General features: G+C 35.8%; 1 protein-coding gene across 1 annotated transcript in view; it reads left to right on the top strand.

The window, feature by feature from the left end:
• Positions 1-15119, top strand: part of ADGB (androglobin) — a 170805-nt gene that overhangs the window by 97272 nt on the left and 58414 nt on the right. Inside the window, exons 21-26 of the mRNA XM_044247121.1 lie at positions 3587-3722; positions 4506-4643; positions 5743-5836; positions 10214-10348; positions 10851-11004; positions 14750-14937. Coding sequence (XP_044103056.1) covers positions 3587-3722; positions 4506-4643; positions 5743-5836; positions 10214-10348; positions 10851-11004; positions 14750-14937 — 845 coding nt within the window. The remainder of the gene's footprint in view (positions 1-3586; positions 3723-4505; positions 4644-5742; positions 5837-10213; positions 10349-10850; positions 11005-14749; positions 14938-15119) is intronic.

Below are 15119 nucleotides of genomic sequence, written 5' to 3'. Positions count from 1 at the left end.
GTCCCAGTGAATTCAAACATAATTCTTCTTGTCCCCATTATGGAGTAGAAACCCTAGTACTTCATGACAGTCAGGGTAAATTCTCCCTACACAGCATTATATTTTTTCCTTTTCTCCTATTCACATACCTGAATGAGAAGCTCAAAGCAACCAGGCCTATATCATAACTTAGGTTTATTATAAATCATAACACATTGCCTGATGGAAACATCCGTTGCCTTCCATCCCCAGGAATTAGGTCCTCCAATTTAGTAAACTACCTGTTGGGACAGAGAACACTAAATATTGCAAATGGTCCACTGGAAATAATGGTGAGAGAGGCCACACTGCATGTTGGTTTTTGGTTCTGTTCATGTATACCATGCCCTGGAAGATATCCTGTCAGTTCTACAAGATGTCATCCCTAGGATGGCCTCTTAGCTGAGACTTTTATATGCCATTTCAATTTACCAGGAGTTTTGTCAGTTCCTTCTGCAGTATCTATTAGGCCCATTGAGTCCGAGACATTCTCCAGTGGTTAAATCTTCTCTGTATAATATGACCTTGCTCCAAAGGGATGTTAGGTTGGATCTAATGTTTGTAAATTAGACTTTCCATAACCCCTTGGACAATGATACTGGCAGAGACACCAAAGAAAGAGAAAGCAAACTCATATTTGAGGTAAGTGTCAATGTTAGGAAGGACAAAATGGAGACAGGAAGTATTATGTCTGAATTTGCCGGGACATGTCTTGGTGCTTCTGAATCCCCTTGATAGAAGCCCACTGAAATAAACTTGCTACCACACAACTGACTGGAATCCCCGGAGGATGATATTGTATTAAAGTTTCTGCTACTGACAGGTTGCTAAGCCTGGGTAAAAGAGAGCCCAAACTATTGGAACCATTCGCAGTTCATGTCCCTGCCACCCAGATTACTTGTGCATGAATCTGTTGTGGCTAGGCCAGATCTAAAATGTAAAGGACCTTTGAGCATGCTTCATTTACACAAAAGGGAGCAATTTTGGTAACGAAATACTTTAAATTTTTGAATACTTTTACATTTTTCTATTACATAGTTATGTGACATTTTTTTAGAGCCACATCCCATAAATCAATAAATTTCAAATTTATCAACCATAAACAATTCCAGATGGGTCAGGTAAGTATCCCACAGATAAGGACTCTTTCACTAGTGAGTAACACTAGTGTGTTTTCTGGGAGGTCTTTCATTAGCAATTTTTATAACACAGTTGGACAAGGTGATCTTTCTTTGTTTCCCACGGTGCTCAAATCTCCTAGAGATCTTTTTTTTGCTTTGGATTCTGCTCAAACCTTAAGGCATTCTAAGTCATTCAGTAAATGATTGGAATAATATTCCCCAAAGCAGAATATTTTATCAGCAATTCCAGAGAAGACAATGAAGGACTGGCCTCTTTCTTAATTGTAGTATCTTACCCTTTACCTTAGAAGGGATGTCCCAGCATGCCTAATCCTCTAGACCCCTGAAATCACTGATATGGTGAATCCATGAATCTGTGAGATTATTCCCTATTCTCTAACATGCATGTGTCTTAATCAGGATGTCAGAGTAATGGCCCCTTCCTGCCCTCAGGTCTGAGTTCACTGCTGTCATCAACATTCACACAGAACCCAGAGTGATATCCTATAGAACACCAACATGATCAAGGACACTGAACACTTAAGTGTAAGAGAGTAGGAGGATTAATATAACCAGTTATTTTTCTTATTTTTACCTTAGACGCTGAAATACTTAGAGCATTTTGTTAGCATGGCACAAAAACAAATCTAACTCATTGAAGTCATAACAAGGAGTTAGCTGTGCTAATTTATTATAAGGATATAGGGAGGTCTTGGCTCCCAAGGATAGGAAGGACTCAGTGGAGAACTTCAAAGAAGGGATAGACAGCCTTTGGAACATGTCTTCTTCATTTTGTTTTTCTTCCTATAAACATGTTATCTCTACTCCTAAATTCATATCATGGAAAAACTGACTCCTGACTTCCATCACTTTCCCATATGAGGCCAGTTTAGAATGTCTTGATCCTGATTTCAAACTATTCAACCCAAGTAACAATGATTCGCTCAGCGTGGGTTAGGTGGTTTCTTGCAGGCTTATCCACCATTGTCAGTTGATGGGGCAGTTACAAATACAGATTATGAGATTAAGTCCCTGTCTCTAAACATATGGAGAGGGGTGAGAAGTAGTCAGAAAATGTGGACTAAGCAGGAAGTACAATAATCATATGTCTTTGAAGAGCACTGTATTTCACCAATTCTAAGGAGCACATTTCTTTTCACACTTTAACATGAGAAGGAAATCAGAGTGTGCCTTGTAATTGGTGATTCCTTATAGTCATTGCTGGCCAGGTGGCCTTCAGAATTCTCTGCACACACATGGACATGTTCATAAGGGTTCATACTGTTACTGCTTCAAAAGAAATATGTGTATTGTTTGACAAAGGCCTAATCCTTCTGGAAGAGAAATCACATTAGAGAGCCTCTGAAAGAAATAAGATAGCAGAGGGATTTTCCCCACACCAGACTGATACCCCTCCCCAGGTAAAAGAGAGAGAAGGAGAAGAGAACGTGGCTAAAAATCATCTCAGATGGTGTCCCAGGCACCTTACATAATCCACCAAGCACATTACTCCCTGTGGACAAATAAGTAGATAAAAGTAATCCAGCAGCAAGGTGCTGGGCCTTGGTTGGCATTCTCAGTGGAAAAACTGGGTAAATGGAATCTCAGAATTTCAAGATAAAAACTATGAAAATAAAATTGGAAGAAGGAATATGTGTTCTGGTTATGGTCTAAAAACCTTCCATGGGTCTTCTTTGGTAGGATCAGGAGTGAGTCAGCACCAGCACTTACTGACAGGGGTCGGTGGTTTGAGTGAAACCCCAGGGACAAAAGTAGAATGCACTTTAGGCAATGGTGCTTCAAAGCTTGACAACATAAAGGACAAAATTATATAGGAAAACACACATATTAAATATCTTCAAAAAGTGACTTGCAAGGGTAAGAGTTTGAATATGAATGTTTTCAGAATTCCTAACCAAAACTTAGGCAGCTTATTTTATTTCTTCATGTGTGTTTCAGTGTGATGAATGATGGAAAAGCTCTGTCTAAACAAATCTAAAAGAGCTTTTTCAGAAGGAAGCAAGTATTCATAGATGAAAATAAGCAAGTAATAAAAAATCCAAACAGCATATTTTCTTTTTTGGTAACACATGAAACAATAGTGTGTCTTACAGTGGATGACATTTTAGAACAAATGAAATATAATATTCAATTTGCTTAATTAAGGACACGGGCCATATTTTTCATCTTATACTGTATCTCTTTAAACAGTTATATTCTGATTGAGGGTACATTATAAACGTTATAGTGATTAAGAAATGGTAAGGTGATAAGTAATTTTGCTTTCTTCCTGGGTAAGTGAGACTTCAAAATCTTCTGTTATTGTGCATCTGAGAAATACATATTTTTATTTTTCGAGTATTTAAAGTTCTTTAGAGCCTCTTTGGCCAGGTAATAGCCATTTTCTTGGTTTAAAAAAATGTACTAACATATTTTCTCTTTTTTAGGTTTTTCATATTTCTTTATGGCGCTTAATGAAAAAAACTCAATTAACAAAACCTCCTCCCAACTTTAAATTTGCATTTCGTGCTATGGTTTTGGATTTGGAGTTACTCAATTTCTCCTTAGAAGAGGTTTCTTTAGGTACTGAATAGTTTAGATACTTGTTTGACAAAGGGCTTTCTAGGCTTATAGAAGAGAAATAATTTGAAAAAAGCACAGGGGTGCCTAGGTGGCTCAGCGGGTTAAGCCTCTGCCTTCGGCTCAGGTCATGATCTCAGGGTCCTGGGATCGAGCCCCGCATTGGGCTCTCTGCTCAGCAAGAAATCTGGTTATCCCCTGTCTCTGCCTGCCTCTCTGCCTACTTGTGATCTCTCTGAAAAAAGCACAAAGTTTTTGTGGAGTAGGTAGACTAGAGACATGGAGAATTCAAGCTGTGCTCTGGGAAGCCCACAGTCTCCAAGGATCTGTCATGTGTCCCCAACTTCCGTATTTCCAGGGAAGCCCAGAATTTCCCTGTTCTATTTGTTTCTGCCCTGAAAGACTATGAATGTCGCTAACATTTATGGTATGATTTGAGGAATTCTGGGAAGATCTTCAGATCCAAGTAACTCTCCTTTCCTGCTCTCCCTATGCTCTAGTCATGCAATTTTAATATTTTCTTTCACCTTTGAGAGAAACTCCTCACTATTTTCACAGAAGAATTAATAGTAGCTTACTCATGGGTCAATATGTAGTGTTTCCCTTTTCCAGAGTGTTTACATTCTAAAAAAGGGCCACCTGCCGAGCAGAATATTAATTATAAAGATAAATCTATCATTGTGGCACTTTATTTGTCAGGGGGCTTTAGCAGTTAAAGGCATTGAGAACTGGGGGAAGGATTAAATACTTACACTTCAGTCCAAAATTTTTTTTTTCTCTTTCCAGCGGAATGGGTCGATGTTAAATACTCTCTACCAGTGAGTGATAAAGAATATTCTCCCGAGGAAGTAGCAGCAGCGATTAAAATTCAAGCCATGTGGAGAGGGACTTATGTCAGATTGCTTATGAGAGCTAGAACACCAGGTATCATGTTCCAGTCATTTATAAAATAAACTTGTGTATGTAAGAAGGAATATTTGTGTGCTAAGGAAAAACATTTTGGAGTTGTCTTACTTTACTATTGGGCTGAGTCTTTGTAACATTATAAATATTGAAATTCCAGGGCACCTGAGTGGCTCAGTGGGTTAAAGCCTCTGCCTTCGGCTCAGGTCATGATCCCAGGATCTCAGAAAAATATTACTGTTGCTTGATTTTGCTATTATTCTATTAGAAAAAGTAAAGATAGATTTATCAAATCAAATATATAGTAAAATATATTTTTGTCCACATATGCTGTAAAAATTATATTTAAACAATGATTTTCTTTCTCTTTTGAGACATAAAAACTTGAACAACTTAATAATGTTTTAATAATTAATAATATATGCATTTCTTTCACTTAACGCTTATTTATTGTGTGCACAGCACTGTTCTAAATTCTGACTCTGTTGAATTCAAGCAAACTGACAGTTTCCGCTTTGATGAATCTTGTCTTCTAGTGGTGATAGACATACAATGGACAAGTAAATATATTAAGATATCAATTTCAGATGCTAGTAGGTGTTATGAAGAAATTATAATAGGATAATTTGGGAAAAAGTCAGTTTCTGACATGTTAAATTTGAGCCAGCTAGTATGTATTTGCATTTTTCTTACCATTTTCATTTACTCCTAAACAAATGTGGATTATGGGATTGAGCTTTAGTGGGATCCCATTAGCCATTGTTTTTTAGAAAAATTGGATGAATTTTTTTTTCTGTCGTAAAAACTTTCATAAGGAACTTTTGGTGACAAAAGATCTCCTGATATAAACTCTTTGATGAGACTCTTCAATTAGATCAAGGGACACTTTGTGATTTTTAAACTGAAGGTGAAGGGAAACAGCACAAATTGATGAGCAGAGCTGTTGACTAGAAGTTTATAACTTTATATTTTAGCAAAGTTTTGCTGCTAATAAAGCTTGTGGCTTTGGATACCACCTTGTAAATTTCAGCTTCTTTATCTGTAAAAGCAGAGCTTTGAACAAGATGCTCTTTCAGGCATCTTGCAGTTTTTATATTGCATTTTTAATTACTATTTTTAGATACAAAAGAAAATGCCAGTGTTGCAGATACTCTTCAAAAAGTTTGGAGTATATTGGAACCGAATATAGAACAGTATGCAGTTTCTCTCTTAAGGTAAAGCAGTATAATGAAGTTTCTTATTATAGTATCTTGGTATCCTTCAAGTTCCTGTTCAAGTGCTACCATGTTCATTGAGTGTTCCTAATTACCACAGTGAGAAACCACTTCTTCCGACCTTCCACAATATTTTATCTGAAGCATTTCTATGGTACTTGTTGCTTTCGATTTATTGTAATTACACTTAATTAAGATCCTAAACAGAAAACCTCTGAGAAGCAGAGCAAAGTTTCCTGAAGTCTTATGGTGCTGATGTGACCACAGTCAGAGTTTAGGACCTACTAGGGGAGGGAACTCCAGCAAATAATTAAAATTGTCAGTTGAGGGGCGCCTGGGTGGCACAGTGGGTTAAAGCTTCTGCCTTTGGCTCAGGTCATGATCCAGGGTCCTGGGATCCAGCCCCGCATCGGGCTCTCTGCTCTGCAGGGAGCCTGCTTCCTCTCTCTCTCTGCCTGCCTCTCTGTCTACTTATGATCTCTGTCTGTCAAATAAATAAATAAAAAATTGTTGGTTGAAATCTCTGAACAGTAACAATCTAGAAACAGGGGTAAACTGGAAGTAGACTGAGCCTCAGCAAAACTATACTGTAGCCACAAACCATGTCTGAGCAACAGGATAACTTGAACAAAACTGAGAAATTATAAATTATAAATTACTTATATATATCTGTGCATATCTATCTATATATATGCACATACAGACATATATAAAAGAAGCAAAGCCTCTGGTGATGTTGGAGTTAGCAAGCAAAATCTCAAAACCTGATTGTATTGGTAATGCCAAAGAAAATAAAGAATAAGAAAAATTGGATCAAAACTTCAGATGAATAAAGCAGAGTCAACTGGAAATTACATAAATGATGATTTTAACAACTATATTAAATATTTACTTGTAGGTTTAACAGCAGATTAGTCAGAACAGAAGAAGAGATTGGTGAACTTGGAGATAGGTCAATAGAAAAGTATCCAAACTGAAGCCTAGGAGAAAATGAATAGGAAGTAAGAAAGGAGCATAAGGGACATATGGAATATGCTCAGAAAGTCCAAATATCATCACTGTAGCCCTGGACTATAAAAAGATAATAACTGAGAACTTTCCAAAACTGGTAAAATGTATCAACTCACGTTTTCAGGAGACTGCAAGCCGACTCCATGCAGAAAGGTTACAAAGAAAAGTATTCCTAGACTCACTGCAGTCAAACTACTGAAAAAAAAAAAAAAAAGGACCAAAAGAAAGACCTTCAAATCAGCCAGAAAAATAATGCATATTATCTTCAAAGAGCAATCAACAAATAGCTACATATAAAAATAAATCCATGACCTAAAGCAATGAAAAAAGTAGCTGTTAGGTATAAATTTTTAAAGAGTTCTAAGGTTATAGCATTATGCAGAAATGGTAAAAGTAATAATTTAAATGAAATGCTAACAGAGGAGGAATGCATGATACCCTTTCTAGCAATATACTAATGAAAAGCTAGTGAATTTAGGAAGAAATGATATTAATCTCACAAATCTTCTAGAGAACAGAAAAAGAAGAAACATTAACCAATTCATAATCTTGATTTAAAAAATTCAACAAGGTCAGTAAAAAAATGAAATTGCAAACTAATCACCTTCTTCAAATTGCAAACCAATGACCCTTTGAATAGATGCAAAAAATATGTAATAAAACATTTAAAAATCAACACTAGAATTAAATAAAAAGGAAAATGTCTTATAATTCAATCGGCCTTTCATTCCCAGAGATATACTGCTGGCTTAAGTTTAGAAGATTTATCATTTTAAGTCAGTACAATGACAGAAAAGCAAAAATGATTTGATCCTCCAGATAGATTCAGTAAAAACATTTGATAGGATTTAACATTAATTAAAAATTATTATTTTTTGTTTGTTTTTAGAAAACTTGGACTTTTAGAGAAGAAAAATTTAGAGAAGTCTTTCATTAATATGGTATTGGTATCTGGTATTTTCAAGACTTAACTACAAACATGAGTAGTGGTGAAATTTTGAAAGCATTTTCTTGGGTTGTTCTCATTTCTTGGGAAATGAGACAAAAATGTCTGCCTGATAACTTCCATTCACAATAACCCTGGAATAATTCTGAGGACAAAGTGTCAATAAAACAAAATGAAGGTCATTAGAATTTGAAGGGAAAAAATAAAACCACCACTGTTTACAGATAATATGAGTGTATAAGTAGAAAACATTTTAAAATCTAAAGAAAAATTATTAGAGTTAATAAGAGAATTAAGAAAAGTTGCTGGAGATAAGGTCAATATAAAATAACAATTGGATTTCTACTTATAAGCAACAGACAAATAAAAATTATATATGAAAATATATCAACATGTAAAACAACCTTAAAAATAATGAAAAAATCATGATGAACCAAATACCAAAATTTTAAACATGGGGAAAATCGAAATCTATAGAGTACTTGCCTAACCCTTAGGGTAAGTGTGTTATTCACCTCACCCTAACCCTGGCCCAAGGACACTGGTCATCCAGCCTGACTGATTTGCACACATCTTTCAGTATGACTCCCGATCTACTCATTATCAGGTGTGTGACCTGGGGTAAGTCTCTTATCCTCTCTAAGGTTAAAATTAAAATTTCATTAATAATATGAAATATTTTTATTAATAATATTTAATATAGGGAAATATTTTTAATATAGGAGAAACTATATCTATTTCATAGTACTATTCTTTTGTAAGGCTGTAAAGATAATTTAAGGTAACACAGGAAAAGTACTTAGCACAAACTACAGAATACTCATTACAAAGCCTTAATTATAAATATTACTTTATTATTACTACTAAATGGGGAACTTTGAGGTCCTGGAATCCAGCCTTAACACTCTCAGATCTTAGGCATAGAACTTTCCCAAGTGAACTTTGGGCAAGGCTCAGTTTACTGATATAACTTTCTTTCTGTACTAGGATGTAAAGTTAAAAGAAAATATTTCAAGTTGGCAGGAATATTTCTCTGGGTCATTCAATGTAGTGCATCAGAGTTTTGATGGCCCAATATGCATTGGAATTTCCCGAGACTTATGAAAAAATATGGCATGTATGATGGGAACAATGACTGGGATACCTCTAAATCCCTCCCTTGTCTTAGAATGGGAACTGGTCCCATTACAGTCAGTTCCCTCAGTGGCCTGTTTAGCTGCTGTGTTGGCTCAGTCAACACCCACATTTGAATTAGGTCAGCTCCCACGTGTAGGTGCCCTGTATTGACAGAGCACCACACTAAAGTTTTCAGTTAGCGAGATCAGGTTATTTATCATTTGAACTGGGACAGTTTTACAAAAGGGACAGAGGGAACATAATAATTATGACAATATTATGAGTATAAAACAGGACTGCCCCGGGCAAACCAGGATTTGTGGTCAATCTTTGTTCTCATAACTAACCTAAAAGGCTTAAAATTCTCCCAAATATAAATCTGTCAATTTCCTTCCGTCATCAAAGATCAGTGATCAAATGAAGCATGTGAATCCTATCCCCTATAAGACTCTCCACAGCTTTGCTTCTCACCTATGGTACAATCAAGCCATCTGCCTCCTGGAAGGCAAGAACACCACTAGATCTGTCTATACCTCTAATACAGAACAATTTTCTATGGCCATTATGGCTTCCATCCCAGCTAATTCCCATAGACATTATACAAAAGACCCTAGATTGCTGGTGGTACTGAAGCTAGATCCAGTTCCTGGCCACGGAAGGAAAAGAACCTAGAGCCCCTCTCACATGACTTCCATCATGCTCTGAAATATGCCACAGCCCTCCAGGGGCAAACACGGAGAAACCTCACTCCATAATTCTTTTAACCAGTTGCACATAACACTCTCTTATGGGCCAGAAATTACGCAGAAGGAAAACTGACATTCTCCCCTCGATCATGGCCTTAGTTTTTTGTTTTAATTCTTTTTTACAAATCCATTCCTTACTTTAAACTCCATTCTACTATCGATTCCCATGGGAATTCCAGACCTTGAATGGACCTCACCCAGATTTATTGCTACTGTGCCTCTTCCTGTTTTCCTACCCTTGTAGTTTGAGCTTTGGTGCTGATTTCTCACCTCTAAACTGTAATTACTTTCTTGATCATGAATTAAGTTCCCCTTTGACTAAGAACTTCAGATAACTTTAAAGACCTTTGAGAGACATCTTTCATAGTTGACCTGGAATGGGCTCCCTGAACTGAGTGCCATGTACTATGAACTCCATAGCCTTTGATCAAGGACTCAATCCAGCCAACAACAGACCGTGATACTTGTGTTATTTTGCCCACTTCTTTTTTTGTAAATAAAACCTTATTTTAAAAGTTGCCTTTGTCATTGGAACTTAATTTATTTTTACATTTCTAGACTAATGTTTAAAAGCAAGTGCAAGTCTATTGAATCTTATCCATGCTATCAAGATGAGGAAACTAAGATCGTTTTTGCTGACTATACTGTGACTTATGCAGACCAGCTACCAAATAGTTGGTTTATAGTATTCAGGTGAGGCTATCATAAATCCGTATATGATGTCATCTTTAAATAGCATATAATAGTCATATATAGAGAGTTTTATTTATGGTAGTAGTGAAAATATGAATTTAAAGGTTGTTTTCACAACTTAACACTTCTTCCCCATCTGTTATGCATAAATGAGATATTATAGGAATTTTATCCATATTTCTTTAAATAAAATATGAAGAATGTGAAACTTATTAGTATTTTTACGAGTATGATAAACATAATAAATTGATGTTACCAGTATAGAAAGAAATTATTTAATTTTCAAGCAATATCATATTAGGTAAAAGTCATGAATTACTTATAAAATGGGATTTCTTAAAGGGCTTGCATTTACACTACAAAATAGTATATTAATAATTTAAAAATATGTTTACTGTGTAGTTATTTGAAATTTTAGACTTTTTTCTTTCTTGCCTGAAACCAAATTTCAAACTTTCTTTATGATTCGCATCAAGATGAAGTTCATTCTTTTTAATTGCAGAGAAACATTTTTGGTTCCTCAAGATATGATTTTGGTTCCCAAAGTATATACTACACTTCCAGTCTGCATGCTCCACATTGTTAATAATGACACAATGGAACAAGTGCCAAAGGTGTTCCAAAGAGTAGTGCCTTATCATTATACCAAGAATAAGGTATGTGTAAAATTTATTTTCCCCATATGTTAGATTGGCGGTGAGAAGCCAGCACCTTAGTAAGAGTCCAGGAGCAGGTAGAGCACATGTGCTTTTCAACCTACTTAACAGAGGAATAGGGTCCTGGTTTTCTTCTGTAGAAGTCCCATTTATTTGACAACCCAAGGTACTTAACTTGAGTGCTAGAACATTCATCTCTCAGCTCTTTTTTTTCTCTTTCTCTGTGAAGAAAATATAATAAAAGGAAAGCATTGGAAATTCCTATTAAAATCATAAAATCATACAAATCCTTAAAATGGAAATGGAGGTGAAGGTGGACTCATTTAGTCCAATTCTTCAATCAAATTAGCTGGTTGTCTCAGTTTCCCACTGGGTTTTTATTCCATCCCTAAATATTTCAGAAGATTGTGCTTACATGGGCACTGGTCACCCACCACCCCCAGTCTTTTCTAGGGCTACACAGATTCCTTAAAAAACACTTGACACATTATTCCTGAAGCATGATAGACCTTGATTTCTGATGATCCCTCTCAAATCATGTTGCCTTTCTATTTGTATCTCAAATTTGTGTTTTTGATTATTTCCTCTAAGAGGGGAAGCATAACAAAAGGGCGTATACACCCACACTGGAAACTGGGAGATTTGTTTTGGCTCTGGTTTCTTTCTTTCATTCTTTACCTATATGGCTTTAAATCTTTTCATTTTTCTCTTTGAGCTATGGTTGTAATTGATTTTCAAAGTTCATTTCAGCCCATGATTCTGTGTATTACTTTGCACACATTAAGACATACTTATCTAATAAATACTGGTTTATATGAATGAATGATAAATTTTTAAAAACATTAACTCCACAAAAAACCTAATTGCTCTTTTGAGTTGTTTAAGAGGTTTTTTAAAATTGAAATTTACATTTTTTTAAGGCTTTGAAGGGTTTTGGGACACCTGGATGGCTCAGTCAGTTAAGCCTCTGCTTTTGGCTTAGGGTCATGGGAGCCAGCCCCATGTTCGGCTCCCTGCTCTGTGGAGAGCCTGCTTCTCCCTCTCCCTCTGCCTGCTGCCCTCCCTGTTTGTGCTATCTCTCTCTCAAATAAAGAAAATTTTCTAAAAAAAAAAGCTTTGGAAGAGTTTAAAGACTTCATTGCAACTCTTAGTAGCAATAAATGAGAGCAGTTTTAGCTTCACAACAAAACTGAGAGGAAAATACAGAGATTTCCCATATACACTCTGCCCCCACATGTGCACAGCCTCTCCCATTATCGACAATCCCTACCAGAGCGGCACACTTATTATGTTGATCATCCTACCTTGAAACATTATAATCCCCCGAAGTCCATAGTTTATATTATGGTTCACTGTTGGTGGTGTACATGCTATGGGTTTGGATGGATGTCAAATGACATGTGTCCGTTATCATGGTATCATAAAGAGTGTTTTATAGTCCTAAAAAATCCTCTGTGGACTCTTAATCTCACAAAACAAACAGGGTTGCCGGGAGGAGGGAGGTAGGGAGAGGGTGGTTGGGTTATGGACATTGGGAAAGGTGTGTGCTAAGATGAATGCTGTGATGTGTGTAAACCTGGTGATTCACAGATCTGTACCCCTGGGGCTAATAATACATTGTAAGTTAATAAAAAAAATTAAAAAGAATAAAGAAATGTGCTTATAAAAGTAAAAAAATAAAATCCTCTGTGATCCATCTATGTATTCCTCCTCCCCCTCCCCCTGACCTTTTGTGTGTCTCCATAGTTTTGTCTTTTCCAGAATGTGGTAAAGTTGGAATCATATAGTGTGTAATCTTTTCAGATTGGTTTCTTTCACTAAAAAACATACATTTAAGATTTTTCCATGTCTATTTGTGGCTTAATAGCTCATTTCTTTTTAATAATAATATTCCACTGCTGCTTGTATCAAAGTTCTTCTGCCTATTCACCTACCGAAGGACATCTTGGTTGCTTCCAAGTCATGGTAGTTATGAACAAAACACCTACAAATGTTTGTGTGTGAGTTTTTGTGCGGACACAAATTTTTGACATAAATACCAAGGAGCATTATTGCTGGACTGTATAATAAGAATATGTGTAGTTTTGTAAGAAACCACCAAACTGTCCTTCAAAGTGTCTGTACCATTTTTCATTCCAACCAGCAGTGAATGAGAGTTCCTGATGCTGCTCTGTATCCTCATTGGCATTTGGTATTTCCGGTGTTACGGATTGGGGCTATTCTAATAGGAATGTAGTTGTATCTCATGGTGGTTTGAGTTTCTCTGATAATATACAATATGAAACATCTTTTTGTCTGCCTATTTGCTGTCTGTATATCTTCTCTGGTGAGAAGTCTATTAAAAGTTTTAACTAGGTTTTTTGTTTTCTTATTTTCTTATTTTTTTCTTGTTTTTTTGGTTTTTCTTGTTTTCTTATTTTTTTTATTTTGTTTTAACTAGGTTTTTGTTTTCTTATTTTCTTATTTTGTTTTCTTATTTCTTATTTTGGGTAACTCCTTTATTATATGTGTGTTTTGCAAATATGGAAGTATTCAGGAATAAATTACTCAGGAGACTTGAAGTTGTTTAGAATAGTCAGGTTCTCTCTTAAAACCCTATCCCTGGTTTAGCTTTAGACTTCCACTTATCGATATCTATCCCACCATTTTATAACACTTTTTTCCTTCTCAAACTTTTTCTCTGAGCCTAGACAAACACAAAATCAGAGTTATGTCATTTTATTTTGCTTCTGAATGCATTAGTACTACAAGCTCAAAAAATAATGAGAATTGCAATAAATCTGTGCATTATACAAGTAAAAATACTTTAGCATATATGGATTTATCTTCCTTTATTTCCTTCCCCAAAAATAATGTTAAAAGGTCTTTATTGGTGTTGTAATTCTCATCTCATTTTGGGTATTGAAATTCTGGGTAATATTCCTAGATGTTTATTGCAATGTGTTGAATTCATTCTGTCTTATATATTTTTACTTTTTATTTCTGGAAATCTAAACACATCAGAGAGTTTCCTTTGCATCAGAATTGACTGGAATACAAATCTGTATTTTTCTTCCTTATTAGAAGTGTCTGGAATTACAAACTCAGAATTACTTTGAACTTTTGTATCTCATTATGATATCATGCTCTTGCTTCACTGACATTTTTGCCAGATGGATATCCAATTATATAGAACCAAGTTATTACCCACTATGATATTATCCCAGGTTACTTAGGGGCTTCTTTTCCCCAACCTAAAGAGCTCATCTCCATACTCCTATCTGGTTTCCCTCCAACCAGATCTTTTGTTAACTTGATAGCTTTATCTGTCAGTTGTCATTCTGAGGGAATTACATTTCCATAAATGCTTCTGTTCCTCTCATCTTGTATTTAAAAAACAGGGACATTTCTTAGGAAGTTATTGGGTTACTGCAGGGTGATGCAGTGATTAAAATCTACCTTAACCAACATTAGCAGAATTGGAAGAAAATTTAACAATCATATGTCAGAGTTACACACTTTGTGTTATAGCTTGAGAACCACACAAACAAAAGTGTTAGAGTTACTAATTTTCTATGAAAACATGTAAGATCCTCTATGAGGAATTTCCGAAATGTAATGCTAATGATTTTCTTTTATGAAGAGATCTTGGGATTTTCATGTATATCAAGATAATAAAGCATTTTACTACTGTGAAGCCATGTGTTGTACCTTTGAGAGATCAGTAACAGTAAGCCTTACTTCTGTCTAATTCTCTTTCCTCTAGAAAGGCTATACATTTGTGGCCGAAGCATTTACTGGTGACACATACGTACCATCCTCACGATGGAAACTGCGCATCATTGGGTCCTGTAATCCACTCCCATGCCTATCTCGAGAGTCTCCATGCAACACTTTTACTATAAAGGAAATCAGAGATTACTACATACCCAATGATAAGAAAATTTTATTCAGGTATAAGTATATGACAGAAGGGAAATGCCCCAATTGGCATTTTTTGTCACCAGTTGGGTGCTAATACGTTGTCCTTCACCAACTGTGTTTACAGAGGTTGGACCTCTAGATACGCACAGGGCTCAGGGCTTGACCACATTTAACTATTAGTATATGACTATATTATTGAGGAAGTAAGGGTC

This window comes from Neovison vison, chromosome 1 (assembly GCF_020171115.1).
Source record: "Neovison vison isolate M4711 chromosome 1, ASM_NN_V1, whole genome shotgun sequence".
Taxonomy (NCBI): Eukaryota; Metazoa; Chordata; class Mammalia; order Carnivora; family Mustelidae; genus Neogale; species Neogale vison.
Note: the sequence above shows the minus strand (reverse complement) of the source record. Positions and strands in the feature narration are given on the sequence as shown.